The sequence below is a fragment of the Chaetura pelagica genome, unplaced genomic scaffold (assembly GCF_000747805.2).
Source record: "Chaetura pelagica isolate M959 unplaced genomic scaffold, ChaPel_1.0 scaffold44, whole genome shotgun sequence".
In the NCBI taxonomy this organism is placed as follows: domain Eukaryota; kingdom Metazoa; phylum Chordata; class Aves; order Apodiformes; family Apodidae; genus Chaetura; species Chaetura pelagica.
In genome coordinates this window covers 127,929-152,783 of record NW_009952883.1, presented here as the reverse complement: position 1 = coordinate 152,783, position 24,855 = coordinate 127,929, and the positions used below count along the sequence as shown (strand labels likewise).

The following is a 24,855-nucleotide window of genomic DNA, read 5'->3' as shown; positions in this document are numbered from 1 at the left end:
TTAATTCAAAGGCTTGTTATTTCAGAGCAATTAATGATACTTTCAAATAACTTCTCTTAAAAATGGTATGGCTTTCTACATACTCCCTCCATGTCATCCTGGCCCTCAATTTTTGTCTGGGATCAATTTAATCTCTAAAAGACAGTGGTATATGTCCCAAAATTGCCAGCAAGATTCGCACTGATTATTGGTTCTTCTACAAGTCAGAGAGAGTCAAAAGCGTCATGTGCAATTCTTCTTGGAGATCCGCTCATCTGATAAAAAATCCTTGAATATTCTTTGACCATCTTCTGTTTCTAGAATCAGAATGGTTTGGGTTGGGAGGAACCCGTAAAGATCATCTGACATAAAAATTACCAGATAGTGATTAGGTGTGAAGAAAGGAGATAGCAGGGCAAGAAGTGAAGGGATGAAGAGAGTTTTATTCTACAAGCTCAAAAGAAGTAATTTCCCAGAAATAGTAGAAGTCATCATTGGTCATTTGTGTTGTCACACATAGTAGCCATAATCACAACTATCTCAGTGTAACTGTACAAATAATGTGGTGTAGAACTCTGAAAAGACAATTGCCTAAGAAAGCGATAAGAAATCCTACTACAAACATAGTAGAGTATGTAAGATACAATTATTTTCCTCTGCAATCTCTGTGCTGAAGAATTGGTGTTGTATTCTAAACAGAGATAGATTTCTGTTTTAAGATCTTTGAACATTTACACAGCACATAGGTAAATTTCAGAATTGTCACCATCGTTCTGTGTGTTCAGATTTTAAATTTTTTCAAGCTTTCCTATAGCATGGTTTTTACTCAAAGGTCAAGCAATGTTTTAAATGACTAAGCACAAGAGAGTTGGTGTTATTTTTTTAGTGTGACCCATCTCTTTTTAGAGGTTAAAGTAATAGCAGCAGCTGGTATTTGTTTTTACTGTGTTAGTGAAAGCTCATCAATAACAGAATCACAGAATCACGGAACCGTCATAGTTGGAAAAGACCTCTGAGATCACTAAGTTCAACCATCATAAAAAAAACAAACCGAAACAAACAAAAACCCAACAAAAAAACCTAAACCAAAACAAACCATAATACACCCACACAACAAAACCCCAAACAAACACAAACACAGGGGCACAATCACTTCCCTATTCCTGATGCAGGCCAGGATGCTGTCAGCCTTCTTGGCCACCTGGGCACACTGCTGGCTCATGTTATGGTCCTTTTCTGCTGGGCAGTTTTCCAGCCAGTCTTCCCAAAGCCTGTAACATTGTCTAGGGTTGTTGTGACCAAAATGCAGGACCCAGCACTTGGCCTTATTGAACCTTGTACAATTGGTCTTGGTTGGTCAATCCAGCCTGTCCAGGTCCCTCTGCAGAGTCTTCTGACCCTCTTGCAGATCGACACTCCCACCCAATGTGGTGTTCTCTGCAAACTTACTGAGGGTGCGCTCAAGCCCCTCATCCAGATCACTGATAAAGATGTTAAACAAGACTGTCCCCAAAACTAAGCCCTGAGAGACACCACTGGGGACTGGCCACCAACTAGATTTGACTCCATCTACCACAAGTCTTTGGGCATGGCCATCCAGCCAGTTTTTTACCCAGTGAAGAGTATACTTGTCTATGCTGTGATTCACCAGCTTCTCCAGTGTCTTACCAAAGTCCAGGAAGACAATGTCCACAGCCTTCCCCTCATCCAAAAGGCAGGTCACGTGATCATAGAAAGAGATCAGGTTGGTCAAGCAAGACCTCCCTTTCATAAACCCATGCTGGCTGGCTCTGATCCCCTGGCAGCCCTACACTTGCCATGAGAGCCCACTCAAGAGGAGCCTCTCCATGCTCTTTCCTGCTACCAAGGTCAGGCTGACAGGCCTGTAGTTCCCTGGATCCTCCTTCCAGCCCTTCTTGTAGATGGGCATCACATCAGTCAGCCTCTAGTCACCTGGGACCTCTCCTGTTGACCAGGATTGTTGATAAATGATGGAGAGAGGATTAGCAAGCTCCCCTTGGGTGAATCCCATCTGGTCCCATAGACTTGAACTTGTCTAGGTGCAGAAGCAGGTCATTAACTACTTCCTCCTGGATTATGGGGGGGTTGTTCTGCTCTCCGCCCTTATCTTCCAGCTCAGGAGGCTGAACACCCTGGGGGAAGCTGGTCTATTAAATGCAGAGGCAAAGAGGGCATTAAGTATCTCAGCCTTTTCCTCATCCTTGGTTGCAATGTTCCCTTCTGCCTCCAATAAGGGATGGAGATTCTCTCTGGCTCTCATTTTATTGTTGATGTGTTTATAAAAATGTAATGGGTCATTCTGATTCTACATAAAAACCCAAGTATTTTGACTAAGTGCAGGCACATGCAATGTACCTGCTATTGTACTGTTCCTTTTTACAATTCATGTCATTGCTATTTTTTGTCTGCATGCAATCTTGTCTATATCATCCTCTACTAGCTCCAGAAATCTTATGCTGGTGACTGTGTAGGTTTTTTCCTGTTTCTATTAGCACCAGTGATAGCAAAATTACAAGTGGAACCAGGAAGATTTTAATCATTATGCCTGCAATCAGCAATATAGTGTAATCTTGTAACTTCTCTGGTTTCACCATGTCAGACTTTCTGATTCTCTTTGTACCTTCAGTATTGTTTTCTGATGTATCTCATTGCCAGTGAACGTGAAGAACAAAGGGAAGACATACAACTTAGTCACTTGCATTTTCTTCTTAAGTCTATGTTTCTTCCATAGCCTGAAATTTTAGTTTTTCTTACATATGTATTTATTTGTTCTCTTTTCCTTGTTCCAATGCTGTTTGGTGCCAGTCATCTATAGGGAATGCATGTGGATTAAAAAAATGGAAGAAATATCAGTTTAAACTTCTACACTGTCTGCAGAAAAATTGCCTTCAAATGTGGCTCCACCTGCTAATAATGAGTAAAAATGTAAGAAACTCTCCCATTTTAAAAAGTTGAATTTTCAAATCACAGAGATTAAACAGAGTCAAGTACAATTTTAATTTTCAGAAGTCTTTTAGCTTTTTCCTTTGAAGAAGTAACAGAGATCACAAAAAGTTGGGTAAATGTAAATCTCATTAAACAGCACAAGAAATGGATTAACTTCCTTGCTTCTGCTGCCTGGGACACAAGCCCACAAAGTTTTTCTCACTAACTTTCTGCTTTCCAGAAGGTCACTCATAGAAGACAATGTAGAATGGAGAAATCCACCATTCTCAAAAGACTTTGGAAAGAAAAAGCCCTTTCCAGCTGTCACTTGCAATAACTTTCAGAAACTCAATTTATATTCTGTACAGACAGCTAAAAGCAGAAGCATAGAAATATCTGATCCACACTGATCCCATACTGCAACAAGGATCAGAGGTTTTGGGAAGCTCCTTCCTCCTTTGAGAGAGCCTGTTGGTGTTAAATTGGAAGAAGGAAGGCAAAAAGTTCAGCTTTGGGAACAATGAGAGGGCCAGATGTTCTAAAATAATTTTAGAGCCATTTCTCTGCTCAAGTTCACTCTGGAGGAGATTATAAAAATGTGAACAAATAATATATTGTTGATGTTTTTGTTGTTCAGCCTCATGGAATGTAGTTGGGAGACAATCCTCGGGACCTAGCTCTGCTCATTTATATGGAAGGGGTGTGAAATCAGTGCAAAAAAGACCAAGCCAAAAATATACTCTGATCTTTCCTGATGTGCCTTTATGGTATTCCTCTGTCAGTTAGGGGGGCTGGCAGCTAAATAGGGTTTAAGAATCAAATATTAAAGTAGTAACTGTCAAAATTGCAAACTTCCTTCAGACAATAATAAAATTTTAAAGTATGCCTGGGAAGTCTCTGTATGCCTGACACAAGCTAAATTAGTAATTTAAAGTATTGCTTGACCTTTGAGTTAAGATGGAAAAATTTTGAAATCTGGATACACACAGCAATGGTGACACTTCTGAAATTTATTTATGGGCTATGTAAACATTCAAAGGTCTCAAAACAGAAATCTTTGTCTTTTTAGAAGACAACATAAATTCTAAATTACATACATGCAAGAGGAATGTAACATAAAAATGGGTCTTTCTTGCTAATTAGGCTGTCAAAGTGTCAGAATGGTGCCCTGGGTGGCCAGTGTGTGCAGAGATCTGTGGACTCAAGTCTGAAGACAATTAAAATAGAATAACATGAAATTGACTTTTTAACTATAAAGTCCACAAACCCAATCTGCTTTGGAGACAAATAAAATATGGGTATGGAGATAAAAATATTTCAGTATCTTATTGAAAACTTGAATTTCACCTATGCTTCATTAGTATGTACCTTAGCCTTTTTCCCTCAAGCAATTTTCCATCAAAACTGGGTGGAAGTATTTCAGCTCTAAAAGACTCGTGCCTGGAAGTGTATCCCAAATGATGCTCTTCCTACTGGTGACTGACAGATTTTGTCTGACTCTGTGCTACATTGGCTGAAACCTCCCAGAATAGCAGTTCTATGGACTGTATTATTTCAAAGTAAACAAAATTTCAAGTAAGCAAAGATATTTTCTCTGTTATCATGACTGGCATTCATTGTCATTCACTTCGTAATACAAAACCATATATGGTAATATAAACCCCACAGAATGCAAATTCCCTTGAAATGATAAAGTTTATTGATTCAATATCTCTTCTTTATAGAGAGGTTTTTGAAATGAAAGCTATAACCTCAGGCTTCAAAACAGTCACACTAACTGTATTTACAGTAAAGTTCTATATAACAACTACATGACTTAGAATAAATCTTCCTGTTTGGTGCTATTCATACTTTAAAATGTACTAATACGACAGCACTAAATTACTGTACCAAAAAGAACTATTATAAATTCTTTTGTAAAAGTAGCTACATTTTAGACAACCTTAGTTGAATAAAGAATCTTCCTTACTTAAAAATCCTGCTGTATTCCATGTCCATAAATGACTACTTTTTGAAATGGATCAACAATGAGGCCATAACTATTTAAGACAAGACAAGTCTTTTCTTATCGTTGTCCATGATTGCCTTAGAAAAGTCCTTTGTAGTGACTTCTAAAAATCAATTGTGCTGATTTTCTCTGCTGTATTTTATGTTCTCATTGCTTATCCACTCCATGTACATAGAGGGACTAAGTATGTCTGTCATGGTGTTTCAGTGCTGGTTCCAACTGTAATCCCATTACATCTGTTACAGTGCCAATGCTTGTAGATGATTTGTTTCCTACATTGATGGCTCTAATGCCTTTATACATTTTACTGGAATCCTGTGTGTGAATTTATAATAGTGTTGCTTGCTGATATAATTTTCTCTTTAGAGTTGTTGTTGCTATTAATAATAAGAAAACATGTTGGCACTGTCTTTATAATTATCACATAATGTGTTTCTTCTTTTTAATTCCTACTAGAAATTCTTCCCAATTACATTATGAAAAGACTAGGCACTGTACTCTGGTAAATTCTTATGAGTGGTAATAAGCTATTGACTAGTTTACAAAGAAGCATGCTACTACCCATTGCTGGGTGGGACGATGTTCTCGGGCATCTTGTTGGGTTGCATTATGATATTAATTGTCCATTGGCTCAAATATTTTGACTGTGAGTCCTTATTTGGAACTCCAGACCTCCATTCTCCTTCAAAAATCATGTTGAGTAGCATTTTGAGATCTATTGTTAATGCTGAGACTTTTCTGTTGTATGTAGAGTACAAAAAGCAATTATTATCTGCCAGCTATTTTGTCTAATTTATTTAATGTTTGCCTTCCTATCTGTTTAGTATTATCCTCAGTCACTAAAAGTCTACGCAGTACCTTTTCCAGTTTATTCAAAGAGGCTAACCTCCTTATACTGCCAGTATATGTATCTATTTAATAAAAATAACAATGATAAATTGCTATATATATTGCATCTGTATGCTATTGACATTTTGTACACATATAAAATGGATCCTTCAGGTTTTTGAAAGGTAAAATGATTATAAATAGCCTGGGGCTGATCTTAGTCCAACTTCTAAACCCAGTTGAGGTACATATGTGCCATTGACTTTCACTGAAAAGAAAGGTAATATTCTTAAAAGCTATATTTAAGAAGCCTACTCTCTCTAGACACCACTGCAGTGAATGAAGGAGAGAAACCCATGCAAAAGGAAACAGAAAAACATTGCTTGGGCTATTACTCTGTCACTATTTGACTCAGGTTCGACAACATTTCTCTCTATCCCTTCTCCCTCCCATCCAGAGAGGAAAAAGAGACTTTGCTGGATTGAAAACTATTGGCTCAAATATTTTGACTGTGAGTCCTTATTTGGAACTCCAGACCTCCATTCTCCTTCAAAAATCATGTTGAGTAGCATTTTGAGATCTATTGTTAATGCTGAGACTTTTCTGTTGTATGTAGAGTACAAAAAGCAATTATTATCTGCCAGCTATTTTGTCTAATTTATTTAATGTTTGCCTTCCTATCTGTTTAGTATTATCCTCAGTCACTAAAAGTCTACGCAGTACCTTTTCCAGTTTATTCAAAGAGGCTAACCTCCTTATACTGCCAGTATATGTATCTATTTAATAAAAATAACAATGATAAATTGCTATATATATTGCATCTGTATGCTATTGACATTTTGTACACATATAAAATGGATCCTTCAGGTTTTTGAAAGGTAAAATGATTATAAATAGCCTGGGGCTGATCTTAGTCCAACTTCTAAACCCAGTTGAGGTACATATGTGCCATTGACTTTCACTGAAAAGAAAGGTAATATTCTTAAAAGCTATATTTAAGAAGCCTACTCTCTCTAGACACCACTGCAGTGAATGAAGGAGAGAAACCCATGCAAAAGGAAACAGAAAAACATTGCTTGGGCTATTACTCTGTCACTATTTGACTCAGGTTCGACAACATTTCTCTCTATCCCTTCTCCCTCCCATCCAGAGAGGAAAAAGAGACTTTGCTGGATTGAAAACTAAACTACACAGCTTTAATTAGACACTAATGATATAAGAAAATATGTACAATTTTATACAAATATGTACAGATATATGCAAAAACCTTTTGCCTCCCTCCACCTCCAACAATTCCCACAGCACTCTCCCTAGCCACAAACAGTCCTGAAGAATTCCAGAGCTGCCGGAGAAAGCAGAGTGCTGAGGGTCAGGAGAGCTCAAGCCTGGGGGTTGACAATGATGGATGGATGGAGTCTTCCTTGGATGCTGGCCATGGATGGAAGAAGAAGAAGGAAGTTGTCTTCTGTGATCTCTGATCTTCCTCTGAGCTTATGTAGATATATGGAATGGAATATCTCTGGCCAGTTTTGCTGTCTGTCTCATTCAGCCTCCTAAAGGGGGGTCACAGATCTCCCTGTAGTGTAGCCTCTCTCTGAGCTGGCAGAGTAAAGGTGTGACCTTGAAGACCCAGCAGTTAGAAAAACATTCCACCGTTTGTTACCATTCCTAGCTGGAACACTCTTCTGCTAGTTAAAAGAAGGCTTACTGAAGGGGGAAAAAAAGAAAAAAAAAATCAGTAAAAGAAAAATTGGCTTCATCCTGGCTCAAACCAGGACATAGTCCCAGATGCTTTCTGGGAAAATACACTGCACTTGCATGAGCTGTAACGGTAGGTGAAATGTAAAGCTACCTGGTCTATCCTTAACACACTAGGACAAGAGGCAAGAAAAGCATGATATTAAACAGCTAGATACATAAACTTTAATGAAGTTGAGATGACAGAAGCAATGTCAAAGACCCAAGTTCTCAAGTTATTGACTGATGAGCCACTAAAAGAGCCTCTTAGATGTATCCACGGAGAGGCTCAACCAGTACCCATAACTGATAAGCAGCAAAGCAAGATTGTTGGCATTCTCATGGGAAAGAGCAAGGCTGGGATATTGAGGACTGGAGATACAGTTGGCACAAGATGTTTCTGAGAAGGGCCAAATGCAGAGAACAGAAAGGATGCCACTAGGTCAGGGAGGAACAAACTTGTGAAAATAGAGAGAACAGGAGATAATGCCAGGGATCATGGCTTGTATATGGGAAGAGAGCAATGGACACTGTTTATCTGGACTCCTGGAAGACTTTAACACTGAGATCCTCCTAGATAAATTTTTGATGCATGGGCTGATGAGTAAGACAATGAGGTGGCTTAAAATCTGATTGAATGGCCAGGGTCTGGGTGTAGTCACCAGCAGCACAAAGTCTTGTTGGAAGCCAGTGACTATCATTGTATCTCTGGGGTTGATATAGAGTCCAGTCCTGTTTTGCATCACCATGAATGATCTGGATCATGGGGCAGTATGTTTGAGTATTGCACAAAACCAGGAGCTGATAACACAAAAGGGTCCTGCTGCCATTCAGAGGGACCTCACCAGGCTGGAGATATGGGCTGACAGGAACCTCAGCAAGGGGAAGTACAAAGTCCTTCACTTGGGAAGGAGCAACCCTAGGTGCCGGTATATGTTGGGGGCTGCCCAGCTGGAAAGCAGCTAATATAAATTAAGCAGCTAATTGAGCTTCTAATATTAAATAATATTGCTACCACAGTGAACAAAAACCTTTCTGCGCTATGTTAAATCCCATTACACAAAAAACTGATGCTTTTGATCTTTGATGGCAAAGTATTCTGTATACATGTGTTCACTCCAGGATTAAGTTTTAAAATTTATCTGCATGTTCTTACTGAATTCTCAGAAGAGCTGAGAAATGTAGACTTTCAATTAAAGAACATATATACTGGGGATCACCCAGCTGGGAAGCAACCTTGCAGAAAAAGACCTAGGGGTCATAGTGGACACCAGGTTGAACATGGGCCAGCAAATGGGCCCTTATCACAAAGGCCACTGGTGTCCTGGGCTGCACTAGGCAAAGCACTGCCAACAGCTGGAGGGAGGTGATCCTTTCCCTCTTCTCAGCACTGTTGAGGCCACATTTGAAGGCCTGTGCCCAGTTCTGGGCTTTCCAGTACAAAGGACTTGGACATACTGGAGAGAAGGGCCTATGAAGGGCCAGAAAGATGATGAAGGGTTTGGAGCATCTCTCCTTTGAGGAAAGGCTGAGAGATCTTGGACAGTCCAGCCTGGAGAAAGGAAGGCTCAGGGGGATCTTACCAATATCTGTAAAAACCTAAAATCTTATCTTCTTAACAGTCTGTAGACATATGTGTTACATTAAATACTGAAAAATGCTTAAGATGTGTTTAACCAGTGTATTTATGAAGAGCACAAGAATGAATTTTTCTCAGTGTGTGTAAGGATTGTTTAATTGTGAGCAGTAATTGTTTACCCTGACAGCACATTCAGTGATTAATTCCTAGGATTCCTAAGGGAAGACTAAGCCACATAAAGGTGTCAAAGATGCAAGCCAAGCTGGAGAGAGCACTGTAAAATATTTAGCAAACAAGAAAACCACAGAGAACTAGAGAAGGACTGAGAGGTAGGGAAGAATAAATTAGCTGCCTCAAAAATAAAGAAATGCTTTGAACCAGGAGACAGATATTTTAAAGAGGATGAAAGAATGTCTTCTTCCACTGGACACGGACGCATAAACATGCATCATTGGGATAATATGTAAGAATGTGTATCACAGGGAACAAAAAACTTATATTATCCCAGGTAACATTTAATTAACTTTGCAATTTAAAAAAAAAATCTTTGTATTAGCTGTGAATCATAAATGTCTCTGTGCTAATCAAAAGCTCCTTGTCAAATTTCTGTGTCAAATTAAAATCGATCCTTTTAAATCTGAAATGTTAATTGGCAAACTTGCAGTGAATTATTTTATTGTTTTAATTAAGCGATGTTAGAATTTCTCACTTTTGTGCTTTTTGAATTCTGTGTTACTGACAGGTGAAAGTGCAAGCAAAGAAGCATAGTCATAACCTAGGAAGGTTACTGTGTAAAACAGACTAAAGAACAAGTCTGATGAGCACATGAGAAAATACAAAGCAATAGCAGCTGTCACAGCTACCCAGCTGGCCTGGATGCACTGGCATCACAACAAAGCAAGTTTCCAGGTGTAGTTTTAGTGGAATACAATTAGATATCAATAAGGATGTTAATAGGAATCCAATTCCTTTTTTGAAGGACAAAGAAGAAAGAACAAATGTTGCTTCTTAATGCAACATCTGATAGCTTTAAGGCAGTACCAGACCTTGTGTTTGAGCAGTAGCAGACAAACTGGTATTTTCAAGTTAGCTCACTGTGTGTTTCAAAACCTTTCTGAAAAGTCAGCAACATCCTAGATTATGTTTTTCTGTCCAAGTAGCTATTTGATGTCTTAAAAAACCCAATTGTTTTACAAATGTAAACACAATTCCATTGCCAAGAAAATCAGCAGGTAGTTTCCTTCTCACACTGATTATTATTTTGACTGCTTCAGTTTTGTATTAACAATTTAACTAAGTGTTTTATACTAACAATGACAATTAGAAATTTCTCCTTTGCTGTGGATTGATCTATTATTGTCCACCTAACATTGATATGCATATTGCTGTAGGAAGAAAAGCTATACATAAGGATTTCTACCCATCTAATTAATTGATTTCTGCTGAAGTAATTGACCTTTGGTACTTGGCTTTCCCTTCACATTCAGAATTGACATCTCACTCTGATGATCATCAGCCACAGGGAAAACAAGTTAAGATTTCCATTAAAAGCATGCAGTGTGGGTTAATCTATGCATCTCACATTAGTAACGCTCCATAGTTTCCTGATGGGGAATACATGTCATGTTTGAGCTGAAAATACTGCATGAAAAATACTTGAAGTAGGACAATGAAGTATATCTAAAAACTGAGAAACAAAACCTGGTTAGGAGTCTTAGGGCATTTCTTCATATATGCATACAAATTACACCTAGTAAGCAGCACAGGTCCTTCAGATCAAAGATCGCAAGACAAGCAGGAGCAGCTAATTTCTACTTTTTCTTTCCTAAGTGGCATAAAAATAGTGATGCCCTCAGCTACCTACACTGCTCACTCAAAGTGTTATTTTTCTGAAAACATTGGGCTAGAACTCCTTTTGATTAGGCGAACAGGCCAGAAAATTCCGTACATTGGCTAAGTGTCAAGAACATGTGGTCTTAAAAAGTGCACAGAACAGAAGTAATAAATATTGAGCGAGATGGAATATGCTAAATTATAAAGTCTTTTTGTTATTATTTAGAGTCAAATCTCTCTTCAATAAGTTCATGACAAGAGTTTTCAAAGAAGACATTTTTTACATCTGAAAAGTGCTTGTAGTTGCTTTACTTCAGTGAATTTGAAAAAGTTGCAAAGCATTTACTGAATGTGTTTGAAGCCTATGCTATGGCAGAAACATACTCTAACTAGTTGTAATCTGTACATTATGTTAGCATGTCATGAAAGAGAAAATATTAGGTGTTTTGATAGCAATATGACTACAATCTCAAAGCATTTTTCTCAGTTTAAAACTACTTTGGATGAATGTTCTTCCATAATTGGAATATATTATTACTTTTATTATTTTTGTTACTGCAGTTGTAATTATTCTGTAGCTAAAGATGTTCTATTTTAAAGTATATTTTTTTTGATCTGGTGGATATTATACGTTGGATGCAAAGTGGAAATAATTGGTTGTATATTGAGTGATCTATTTGCTGCATTATGAATATGAAGTGGAAGTAAGATGGAGAACAGATTGTTTCTTCAGTAGGAAGAGAAACAATAACTAACATTACAAAAACATCTTTATATTATTCAAAATAATTCCTCATAAAAATTCATTACATTTGAATTATTTCTAACATTATAATATTCCAAAGATGCTGATTCACTTGCTAATACTGTCTGGAAATACTCTTTTCTATCTTTCAGTCAATGCTTTAAGTCTTCAAAGCATTTTCCCCTTGTTACTTTAAAGGAAAAAAAAAATATATTTTTCTTTTTTTTTGTATCTCTCCTATGTGTTCCATGTTCTAAAATTTGCTGCCTTGTATGGTCAGATTTTCAGGAGTAAAGCTTTTTTAGAACATGAGAGGCTATTTTGGATTGTCACATTAAATTATGTGAAGTGTGCAGAGGAGGATCAAATATATTAACCAATTCTCTAGAAATCTACTATCTTTCACTTTTTTACTTATTATGTTCCATTCGTTGTTTGGCTGGTTTGGTTTTTTTTTTTAATATATATATTTAAAGTTACTCTCATTTCATCAGGAAAACATAATTTATTTACATTTTACTGTGTTTCAGTAGTAATCCTACTTCATAAAGAGATGCCCTGAATGCACACCTTGTCAACAGTTTCCTACTATTCTTCGTTCTCTCTCTGAGACTATTGCCAAGCTTTGTGTCATTAAGCAGTCTGAAAGGAAACTGATGTGCATGCACAGAAAAAGACAGGAGCAACAGTGGTACAATCCAGTCCACAGAATGAAGACATTCTCATAAGCTTAGAAGACTGAACACTTTCTCTGAAACAACGTAATTAAAAGTTCCCATGAAAAAAATGGGTTAGCATTCTTAGTGACATTTGATTAAACATGCTAGCTAGCAAAAATATACAAATGAAGGTCACATTTGCAAGTATTATAAGATAGCCTACATTTTAATTAGATAGTTGAGAAATGTCAATGAGTTAGTAACTGACCAGGAGTCATTTAAAAAAAAATGAATTAAGGAAAGCAGAACATCAGCCCAAGAGTCAGAATCTTTCACTGTCCGTAGATTTCAAACACTGCAAATACAGTTTTCTGAACAGTTTTATGGATGGATTAAATTAATTTCCCTTGTCTTCTCTACTTCAATCATAGAATCATAGAATGGTTAAGGTTGGAAGGGATATTAAAAATCATCAGGTTCCAACCTCCCTGCCATAAGCAGGGACACCTCACACTAGAGCAGGCTGCACAAGCCTCATCTAACGTGGCCTTAAACACCTCCAGGGAGGGGGCATCCACAGTATCCCTGGGCAACATATTCCAGCACTTTACTACCCTTAGAATTACCTTACCCTTACTACTTAGGATTTCTTACTAATTTCTAACCTAAATCTACCTTCTTTCTGATTAAAATTATTACCCCTTGTCCTATCATTACCCTCTCTGGTGAAAAGTCCCTCTCCAGCTTTCCTATAGGCCCTTCAGGTACTGAAGTCACAGAATCACAGAATCTCAGGGGTTGGAAAGGACCTCGAACGATCGAAAGATCATCTAGTCCAACCCCCCTGCCAGAGCAGGGTCACCTAGAGCACATCACACAGGAACACGTCCAGGTGGGTTTTGAGTCCAGCAAAGAAAACTCCACAACATCTCTGGGCAGCCTGTTCCAGTGCTCTGTCTCTCTCTCAGTGAAGAGGTGGAAGGCCACTATAAGGTCTCCCCAAAGCCTTTTCCAGTCTGAACAGTCCCAACTCTCTCAGCCTGTCTTCATAGCAGAGTTGCTCCAGCCCTATGATCATCTTCGTGGCCCTTCTCTGGACCCTCTCCAACAGCTTCATGTCTTTCCTGTGCTGAGGGCACCAGAACTGTACGCAGTATTCCAGGTGCATTCTCACCAGAGCAGAGTAGAGGGGCGGAATCACCTCCCTGACCCTGCTGGCCATGCTTCTTTGGGTGCACCCCAGGGTGCGGTTGGCTCTCTGGGCTCCAGAGCACACTGGCGGCTCATGGACTTTACCAAGGCCAAGGTCCTGCTGGGTCCTGCCAGGTCCTGCACTTGGACCATGGCAACCCCAGGCAACACTACAGGCTTGGGGAAGTGTGGCTGGAAAGCTGTCTGGCAGAAAAGGAGTCAGCTTAAGTCTCCCACAGCACACATAAAATTAAGTTAAATTTAACCTGACATAGGTACTACAAATTATAGCAGTAAACTTTCTTCAAATTATCTTGAAAATAATATTTTTTCTTTTTCTAGAAGAAGAAAAATCTGAAAATAATAAAAGATGCATGAATAATTTAATGAGTTGACACAGATTAATTAAAAAGTTACCAAAAACTAATTCAAACAATATTTTGCTGTTGGAAAGCACATTTAAGAAAATGTGCACGTGGAATAAATCTCTGTAGTCTATCTTAAAACTGTCATACTATTGTTAAAATTACTATTAATCTGGTTGTTTCAGTGCAAAGTATGAAGGCTAATCCAAACCACAGCATTTACTGTCTTTAGTTGCTTAATATACTTGACATTTTGGCCTATATATTTCTTATCTGTGCCTACTAACAGCTGAAAAACCTTTGAATATTTAATTCCAAATACTTAAGTGATTTCTAAGAAAGAGATTAAGAAAAATACAGCTTTGTTGTGAAAATCAAGTGCAAGCTGAACTTTCAGAGCTACCTATAGGTTTTTGAAGGAATTTCTCAAGGATTTTAGGGGTAGACTAGTAAAACTAAAAAATATATTTGAGAGTAACATCTACTCTCCAACATTTTAACTATGTACTTAAATAATGGAAAATAAATTTATTCTCCCAACTCGCAGAAGTCTAATCCTAAACAAATTAAAGGAATAATTTTATTGTAAATATTATTGCAATAAAAATATATTCTAATTAAGCCACTGCAACTAGGCAGTTCAGAAGTCTAAATCTCTGGAGGCAAATGTTTGGATTAGAAATTGGATTTTATTTTCAGGTGAGTGTGATTTCATAGAATCATAGAATCATAGAATCCTAGGGGTTGGAAGGGACCTCGAAAGATCATCTAGTCCAACCCCCCTGCCAGAGCAGGGTCACCTAGAGTACATCACACAGGAACGCATCCAGGTGGGTTTTGAATGTCTCCAGTGAAGGAGACTCCACAACCTCCCTGGGCAGCCTGTTCCAGTGCTCTGTCACTCTCACAGTAAAAAATTTTTTTCGGATATTCACCTTGAACCTCCCATGCTCCAATTTGCACCCATTACCCCTTGTCCTATCACTGGTCGTCACTGAGAAAAGCCTAACTCCATCTCCCTGACACTCACCCCTTACATATTTGTAAACATTGATGAGATCACCCCTCAGTCTCCTTTTCTCCAAGCTAAAGAGACCCAGCTCCCTCAGCCTTTCCTCATAAGGGAGATGTTCCACTCCCTTAATCATCTTAGTAGCTCTGCGCTGGACTCTTTTCAAGCAGTTCTGCTTCAGTTGTTGGTTTAAACACAGTCTACAGGCATACAGTAAACAAAAGAAGGAATATTTGCTTATATATAATTTATTAACAATTTTCAGTTATGTCTTACAAGAGAAGCTCTTCTGAGATACAGCATCCCCATGAGCATGACAAAACAGCTAGTCAGGGTGAAATTTCACATTGATCACTAATGCCAGACAAACAAAACCATGAAAGGTCAGAAACAAGCTGTGTAATGCTGCCATTACTGCAGGACCTTTTCACCATGTAGAACGACTTTTGTATCCTTTTCTTCTCTTTCTTCTACTTTCAAGACATAACACCTGAGATCATGTTGATTCTTCTGTTCTTGCAAGCTCTGGATTTACCACTGCAGCATAAGTGTTCTGCATTCAACTAGGGAATTAGAATTTTGAAATCTTTTTTTCTTTTTAAGTGGGAAAAGAATTGCAGTCTTCTGGACTTGATGAGACATTACAAAACAATTTCATTTCACCAAGCTGCCTGCACATACTATTTCAGGAAAAAGAAGTTGTCAAAACTATTTCAGGGTTGTTGAAGATTATTTCCTGGAGTAGTTTCTCACCTTATGTATGCAAAGAAACTGGAGAATTATAGCCTAAAAATGAGAAATATTACATTCACAAAAACTGCAGTTTGATTCAACCTTTTGCAGAAAAGGAAGCTTCAATTGTTTCAATTTACTTTTGTCTAGCAATAGAATATATTAGCAAAATTCAGGCAGCCTGGAGTCTCACTATTGTACTTTCTCCTTTTTCTAGTCCCACTTAACTGCATAACCCTCTGCATTTTTCTGGCTTCTGCACCTCCTCAAAACTTCACTTCCAAATATGTTCCTCTGCCTGGCAGCTGTTCCGTCCACTCATCCAAATGACATGAAGTCTGATTTCAAAATAATTAGGTCATGAGTATTTGTTAGCCCAGGCTCACTGGGAACTTTATTATGCCTTGTCTTATAAGTTGCCATGACCTTTCAATTAGAATAAAAAGTATTTCATAGTACAATTTCAGAAGGCTTAATGGTTATTTTTCTCTTCCATGGGTGTATAATCTGCAATTTGGTTTGGTGGTAAATCAGTGTAATTTTTGATGTGTTTACTTGTAACTTTATATATATATACTACATTTTGTTCTTCTTGTGTGCCTGGGCAGCTGGGGGGAAGGAAGCTTCTTGGTCTTAACATGTTTCCTGGGTGATCTGGGAGAATCTGATAGAAAGATGTTCCTCTCCTGTGAGAGGAACATCCTGTGAGATGTTCCTCTCGTGTTCCTCCTTTCCTCTTCTCTTCCAAGAGATTTTATGGAAGAAAGTGGAGATGCCAGAGAATGAGAGATACAGTAAGGAGGATAGTTAAATGGCAGTCTCACTAAAGGAGAAGGGGCCTGGCTGCATTTTATGCTCAGTATTTCATTGAACTGAAAAATGTAATATGTAAAACAAAAGGAAGAACTATAAAATAGTATGTTTAGGTAGAAGCCTGAAGAGTTATGTGCTTACTTGACCCAGTTTCCGAGCTGAAAATACAGGGCAATAGGAACATAGAAGCTGTATGGAATAGTTTGTCTGTCTAAGAATCTGATTATTAGTGCTAGTATTTAATTTCTGATTACTAATCTCCATTTCTTTGGAAAAAAAAATCAATATAAAAGTCAAACTCTCCAGATTGCACAGAAAGTCTTTCTTATACACATCAATGAAGACTGTTTCATAGTTTTTCCAATGAAATGACATAAGAATAATTATCTGAATCTTCTCAAAGTAGAATAGTTGATATACTCCAGAACATCATCTAAGGAATTATCTTCTGTTGTCAACAAACAGACTTCATAGGTTAAAAGATCTTCAGACATTACAGTTTTATTACTGATATGTGTATGGCACATAGTACATTTAACAGTCTAATAATATTTCAGGCACACAATGTATGTTTCATTTGATGAAAAACTACTGACATAAAGTTTTCCCAATTTCATGTCCTTTGCCATGGGGCAAATAGCATAGAGCTAAAATACCGTGCTGAAAACAGAAAAGTGCCTGTATCTGCAGAAAATACTCAAGGAACAGTAAGTACATTCATTATAGATGTGATTGCAATCATGTTTCCTTTGGAAATCTTATTAAGGTTTATTATGCTGTGTTGCAAAGTTTGGACCAAAGGCAGGCCTGCAGTTTTTTATTATAAAGGAAAATTCCTTCCAGTGTGTGCACTTCTTCTATGTCTGTGTGCACACTGGAGGAAAACACACCACTTTTTTTTTACTCTTTTTTTTTTTTTTTAATACAGTAGAAATGGATTCTGATCATATATCCCTGTTAGAAGTAGTTTACTTATGTATGAAAATATACACAGGAATAGTTCTGTGAAACCACACATTCTAATCCAGCATTTTATTTTTAGTTCTTCGTCTGTCTCACATAAATTACGGATCACTTGTTCACATTGGAGTAGAAGCAGAAGGATATATGTGTGTTTAGAAGACAGATATTGTGTCTTTTCAAAGAAAGAGTCCTTTTCATGGTGCCTTGCATCCTTGTTACCAGCTACAATCTGGCCACATCCCAACTCCATGAGAGAAAAGCAGAACTGCATCCCAATCTGTCCACATCCACATTTCCTGCAGCATTTCTAGAGAGGGTATCAGCAACCCAGGGGATATCAGAGGATCTGAGCTGTGATGATCTGAGGAGCTCCAATGCCAAACTAATTAGCTCTCCTTGCACCAGGACTACTACGCTCACTGCTGAGGATTTCCATCCTCTGATGTAGACTGTGTAGGAGACTTTTATCCCTTTCCTGTGTCCATATTCCTCATGGAATTTCTTCCTTCTCTGCTCCTGAGTAAAATGTCCATTCTGCATTAAACATTTAATGTGATAAGTTTAAACATGGACATTCCTACTGTATTTATCTGAAATAATGTATACTTGTTAGGCCAAAAATATTTTTGTTCATAAGATTAACTAGCATTTGGTGAGACCAAAATAAGAGAAAAATATAAAAATTTATTCAATAAACCACAATGACCTTGAGATTCTGACCTCTAATAAATCAGAATGGAAATAAGTTATTTTAATGGGAATCGATTTTTAAATGAAATTTTTAACTTTTTTTTTTTTTTTAATAAATACTCCCCTGGAACTGGGAAGATTTTACTTTGCTTTTCCCCTATGGAAAGATTTTACTTTAGATGAACTAAAATACATCATTATTGCAAAATGTTGGATGTATTAAAATACAGTCTAAGGTATTTTTATGAAATCACATTTCTATTCCAAAGATAAAGTTTCAAGAGGTCCTGTAAGATGTATTTTCACACTACAGAGTAATTCAACAAGATGATGTTTTGTTTCTCCCTCTCTTTGTGGATCAGGAAAGATAATATTACATTTATTATACAAAAAACAGCATGATGTATAGTAGAAATTCCATGGTTCATAAGACCAAGATGAAAAATGTTGAGTTCTCCCTATTTGTGCCTTTTCCATATGATTGCCAAAACCTGTATTTAAATCCAAATTTTAAATGAGATATGGCACCATCAAATAATCTGTGTATTTAGATTTTGCATAGTTTAAAATGGTAATTTTAAAATATTGCTTCTGCTAAATTCCAGCTCCTTCTGCATAGTAGAAGAAGTGCATTTTTATCATCTGGTCGGACACAATAAATACTGTGCTGAAACAACATCTTACACCTGGAAGATTCTTAAGTGTTCCATGTCGCAATCTTAATAAAGAAAAATACATATTTATCCTATTTTAAATAATGTTAAACATGAAATTGTGCAAATTATGTTTATGTCCACCATGTTTGTCAGAAAGTTCTTCAGCAATGCCATGAACTAATATTTTAAATATATTGTATTTCAGCTGAGTGTGCTGCTATTCAAAGCTTTTGAACACTCATAGTTTTTCACTGTTCATATTATGACAATGTTAAGAACGTCCAATTTATAAATACTTGTCAGCAGCAGAGATGACAGAACAATGATCTTTTTTTTTCCTGCCAGCTACTTCCACTGTCCCCCCCAAAACTGGTTCCTTCATAGGCACTCGATATGCAGTTTGAGTCCCTTTGCTCATCTGTATAGATGTATTTTTTAAACGTTCTTCTCATGTTAAGGCTGTTGCATACTAAGGACTATTCATTTCAATATTTCTGTTTGCTTTGTTCCTGAATCTTCTGAGTGATCTTTTTAATCTATTATAATAATATAATTTATTTATTTCTCTTCTATTTGGCCTTACACAGGGACCAAAACCTTGGGCATTGCTCTTTATTTGTAGGCACTGAAATTTTAAGTACAGGCAGAAAAGGAAAAAAAGGAAGTTACAAAGGCAGAAAAGGAGGTGACTTTGGCATTTGTATGCTTTTGGGAAAGATATTTGTGCAAGTATGAGCTCTTGGGCTTTTTAGCTAGCCCACTTGGTTTGCAGAGTAGTATTGAAATGAGGAACATTTAGCTTCGGCAAGTGTTTTTTGAACTGCATACAAAAAGTAATATAAGGCTATGAAGGAAAGATAGTGGCTTGGCAGACACTCTTCTACTACTGAGTTAAGATCATAGAAATAGAATTTAAAGTATTGAAAACTTATATTACTGTAGATAAGAAATTAAATAACCACCTTATTTTTGTATTGTGTTGAAACTGCAGGGAAGTTTTCTGCCTTAGACCCCCATGGTGCTACCCAGTTCTGTCCAGAAGCTGAGTCCTCTGGAGTCCAGGGTGTCTCTGGCACTCCTTCTATAGATAAAACGTTTCTACTGCATAGCTAGGTATTATTTTGAAAAATGATAGATTTTATCTTTATTCAGTATTCACTTCTTGTTTTGTTTTGGGTTTTTTTGTGTTTTTTTTTCCAGATTATTCAGAAGCTGTTCCTGGTATCCCCACTTCATATGCTGCTATCCTAAGAATTAAATCTGGTAGTTCACCTTTAGCCTCATTTAATTCAAAGAACAGACCTCGTTTAAGCAGTCCTTCATTAGGAAGTCTGTCTTCACCAGGCTGGAGAGGAGCTGCACAACAATATCACTCCCCAACAAATCTTTACCACTTTTCAGAAGCCTTCAAACATGATGGTAGGTCTAGTTGTGCTCTCTGAATCTTTGAAATATTTTTCAAAAGCAGGAGAATTTTTCAGCTTACTTCAGTATTTCTCATATATGATTTTAAATTTTTAAAAATATCACCTGTTAAAACATTATTTCTTAAAAATTTCTATGCAGAATATTACCCAGTTCACAACTGAAAGTGTTGAATCAATGAATCTCAAGTTGCGCAAGATCTAAATCTATTTTTTGTTGAATGACAATTCCTGATTCCACACCATGTGCTAGATTCAGAATTTACCAGTCTGAATTAAAGACACAAACCTCTAAGTTTATTTCATTGCTAAAAAAATATTGCACAGTATTGATTAATGTGGCATGCAGTTCAGATAGTATAAACTAAATTTTAAACAGACACATTTGTTCCAGGCTGCAGAACAGAAAACATTTCTAGGAACAGGAAAAACTTGCCCTGTCTTGCCTAATAAGCAAATAAACTTATCTGCTTCAGACAATATAAATCTGAAAATATGAAAAATAATATAATCTCCTTTGCTGTGTAAACTCAGTCATGCATGCACTGTATGCTGCTCCAGCATGCAACATACTAGAATCAATGTACATACTTTGGGGCTTATGTATCTGCCTGAACTTACTTGCCTAAAGGAAACTCCTCAAAGCCCCTTAACTTTTCTGTTAAATCAAACATAGTTTTAAGATTAAATGTATCTTATAAATGCATGTGTGTGTAAATACACATACATATATATGTGTGTGTCTCCTCCTATATATGCAAAATAATTATTGTAAATTGCACCCACCTTCGTTAATGTTAAAATGTTTTACACACAGATTTAATAATTTGAGCATATTTTTCTGTGATGAATTAGGCTTTTTCTTTTTCATTATAGTAAAGGGAATTTATATTTTGGCAGATTATAGGGATATTAAAACAGATAGTAATTATTTCTTAGATGTTAAGTGAAAGGTTATTTTATAGAACCTACTTAAAAAATCAATATTATCACTGAAGTTAATAGCTTTTTTCATTGTTTAAGCTGGAAAAAAGAGGGTTTCTACCTTTTCGTTTAATAAAGAAATATGTTTTCTTTGAAAGCAGAGAGATTATCTGTAAACTCAGAATACTTTCAGAATATACTGAACATATTAAACTGTTTGTTTTCATGGTAACAAAAGTTAATCAGAACATCCTATAGAGTCATTACCTGAAGTGCATGCAACAAGCACAAACTGAAAAGAAAACAAGAAAGAAATAATTTTAAAAATAAGTTTGTTAATGAGTAGCACTAAATCCTGATTCCCCTTTACCAAAAGGTGGCTTTCACTTAGTAGGACTAATATGAAATTAAACAACATTATGTCATTTTAAAAAATGCTATTGATATGCACATTTCAGCTACATATAAAGCCATATTAGCAACTCCTATGACTTTCTGAATGTATCCTGATCATAATGCCCAGGACAGGCAGATCACTGGGGTATGGTTTGGTCCATGGTATGTCAAATGAGTATTTTTCTGGGTAGGATCTGTATTCACCTAGTGTGTATTTTAAGATGAAAGATCTGTTACTGACCCCTCCTTTTAGGCTGCTTTAGAAGTTCTATCATTTTACAGTAACTTGTAGCTTTTCTTTAGAGAATTATTCCATCTCCACATGAACTAAACAGATCTTTGAAAAATGGGGGGGAAAAAAAAAAAAAGAGAGAAATAAACCGTTGTTTTCCCAGTCCTGTAAAAACTTGTGAGTTTTTAAAAAAAATTGCTAAATTACTCATCACCTTTTTTCCAACTGCCATTGGACAAATTTTGTCAGTGTTTCTGAATAACACTGAATAGCAGAATAACACAGAATAACAGCTGAAAAGAAATGGTTTGTCTTAAGATCTGTCTAGTCCACCTTCAGAGCAACTAGCAAAGCCTCCACCAGCATCATCTGCAGTAAAAAAAAGTGCTCCTAATGGGACATGAGCAGATGAAATGGACAAGATCTGAAGAAATACCCGCTTTCCCAGTATTAATAAACTGACTGGGCACATCTATTTCAGAGGCCACTTCAGAGACCTCCTGTAGCTCCTTTGTCATACATGTCAGCTTTATTGCCAGGAAGAGGCAGGGCAGAGGAGAAAAAAGCCTGGGAAAAGGCAGTGGGGTGGGGAAAAGGCAGTGCTTTAATTTTTGTCTTTGTTTCTCGCTGTCAAAATCTATTTTAACTGTAAATAAGTTTTCCCAAGCTGGGTCTGTTTTGCCCATGACAGTAACTTGTAAGAGATCTCCCTGTCTTTATCTCAGCCCAGAAACCTTTTCACTGTATTTTCCCCCCTGAGGGGATGAGTGAGTGGCTGGTGGGTGCCTGAAGGCTGGCCAAGATCAACCTGCCCCAGTATACAATGTACTGCATTAGTACAGGTCAGAGTGTAGATGTAGGTGGCTGTGGTGATCATTTTAGCTTATGAACACTTCTCCTGTATGGTTCTCAAATATCTAGTCTTTCTAATCCTGTAAAAATTTGAACACATACATAAACCTGTTTGATTCCATAGAGTATTTGTAAGGTTGCTCAAGTGGATTTTATAATCAGGCCCATTTTTTTTTTTCTTTTTTCTCAGCAATCATTCATGCCTGCTGTCATCTAAAAAATCTAACCCTCACCATGGTTACTCATGAGATTAGCATTATGTCTCAAAGAACATTCTGTTACAACTGTTCATGATCAAACTGTGGTAAGACCCAGAGATTAATTTTTCAAGGAAGAGTCTCATCAGAAGTAGCAGACTGATGTAGCTGATTAGACCTGGGACTAGTAACCAAAGCTTATTAATCCTTATTAATAAGATTTCTTTAGCATAATTGAACAGTCCTCCAGCCTAGTTTGTAAAAGGACAGATGTACAATCTCTGTAAATATTAATCAACGTGCAGTTATGCTCTATACTGTATAAATTGTATCTTTTTTTGTTTTTGATGATGACTAAATATTTTAATAAGTGATGCAATACTCTTCAAAGAGAAATTAAGAAATTCCCAGTAGTAATCAGGTGAAATCCATGTGATCACCTACTTCAGACAGGAAATACTCAATCAGAATGACATCAAGCTCATTTGCTGCTGTTATTAATATAGATACAGTTTGGAATTTCTGAATCAAGTAATGCATGTACCAAGATTGACAGTGACACCAAAATTGTTGAAAAGTTTGTTCTTCAACTGTTGCACTTCATTGCCACATACCTATAATCTCCAGGCCCCTAAAAGCAGTGGTGGATGAGAATCACCAATTCCTGAGAAGGCTGATTAAATCCCATAGTGATCAGTAGATATATATTTTCTCCAAGTACTTCAAGTTTCAGTCTAAGCGTGATTCTCTCAGGGGCCACGCCTGCCTCAGAAACATCACAGACAGCATAAAAGGTTAAAAAGACCTGGTGTTATTCAAGAATCAAAATTAAACAATTTGACCAATTGAAAATGGTGAAGTAGTATTATCATAATAGAATTTACAGGAGAAATTTGAAGTAATTTATCTCAATACTGAATATTAACAATTCATTTACCACTGAGGTGAAGGTTTTGAGTAATAAATTAAGGTTGTGCTTCCTTAAGTGTCTTTAATTTGAAAGTGTTGAAAACTTCTAATAACTAATCATTATTTAAAATAACAGCTGATAAGTTGATAAGATGAAAAAAGGCAGCCAAAATTGTATTAAACTTTTTCCTGAAAGTTCATTTTATCCTGCAAAGTTAGCAATACCTGTATTATGGGAGGTGCCATGCACATATACGTTTGGGGTTTTTTATTTTTTTCTAGAAAAATGGATTAACTGCACAAATTTAAGGTGGCTATTCACATCACTCTGTTTAAGAGATTTCAGGCTGTGGGGTCAAAATTCAGTCCAATTCTCTCCTCAGTCCTGACTCCGTAACTGATTAGTTTTGCAAATCTGCAGCCTCACACTATGACTCTGTATGAGCCTCACAACATGACTTCACTTCCATTATGCTCTGCATCCCTCAGTCGTGCCTCACCATGAAATAGCAATGCTAGCAGAGTGTGTGTTGGCTTCTGGAAAATATTCTTAAGTTCCACAGTTTCAATGTAGCTTTAAACTTACCAGTTAGAAGGGAACACAGGAGACCCCAACTGGTGTTCTGGGCCAATTTTTGAGGAGTCCAGGACTTACCATTACCTGTAATGGGAGGTGAAGTACTAGCTAGATAAGCTACATGCCCATCATTGATACAACTACTGAAGCTTCATTTTATTTCAGCTTTTATAACATTGTGTGTTTAATTAGAAAAAAATGTTTTAAAATATTTTTTAAAAATAGTTGAAGGAAATATTTGTATCTGCAGTGTTTCCTTCAGTGCTTTTGAAATAAAGAGAGGAGGCATAGTACATAAGATTTTCAGTTTCATTTTTATCACTGGAATTTAAATTAAGATGATGTCATTAGGTGATTGTTATGTTTTCTTGCAAATCATCTGTCACACACTATTGCATTTTTTTTTTAATCATTCATTTATTGACCCAAATAATTAATAACCATATAGTCTTGTCTGTTCAGCAAGTGCTTTGGTCTCTTCTGAACATGTCCTTTTCTTCAATTATTCTGTTGCAGGCCAGATGACCTAGCTAAAAAATAATTCAGTCAATTTACCTGCAAACTGATTAGCAACTCATTCATTATTATGTTGCTTCTGAGTCTCCAAA

At 36.8% G+C, this 24,855-nt stretch overlaps 1 protein-coding gene across 1 annotated transcript in view; it reads left to right on the top strand.

The window, feature by feature from the left end:
* Positions 1–7,996: 7,996 nt before the first annotated feature.
* The window catches only part of LOC104386771 (contactin-5-like), a gene marked incomplete at its 3' end in the record, with an annotated part of 128,413 nt that continues 111,554 nt past the window's right edge, over positions 7,997–24,855 (top strand). The window contains exons 1-2 of the mRNA XM_009995426.1: positions 7,997–8,102; positions 19,937–20,155. Of these exons, the coding sequence (XP_009993728.1) occupies positions 7,997–8,102; positions 19,937–20,155 (325 nt within the window). The remainder of the gene's footprint in view (positions 8,103–19,936; positions 20,156–24,855) is intronic.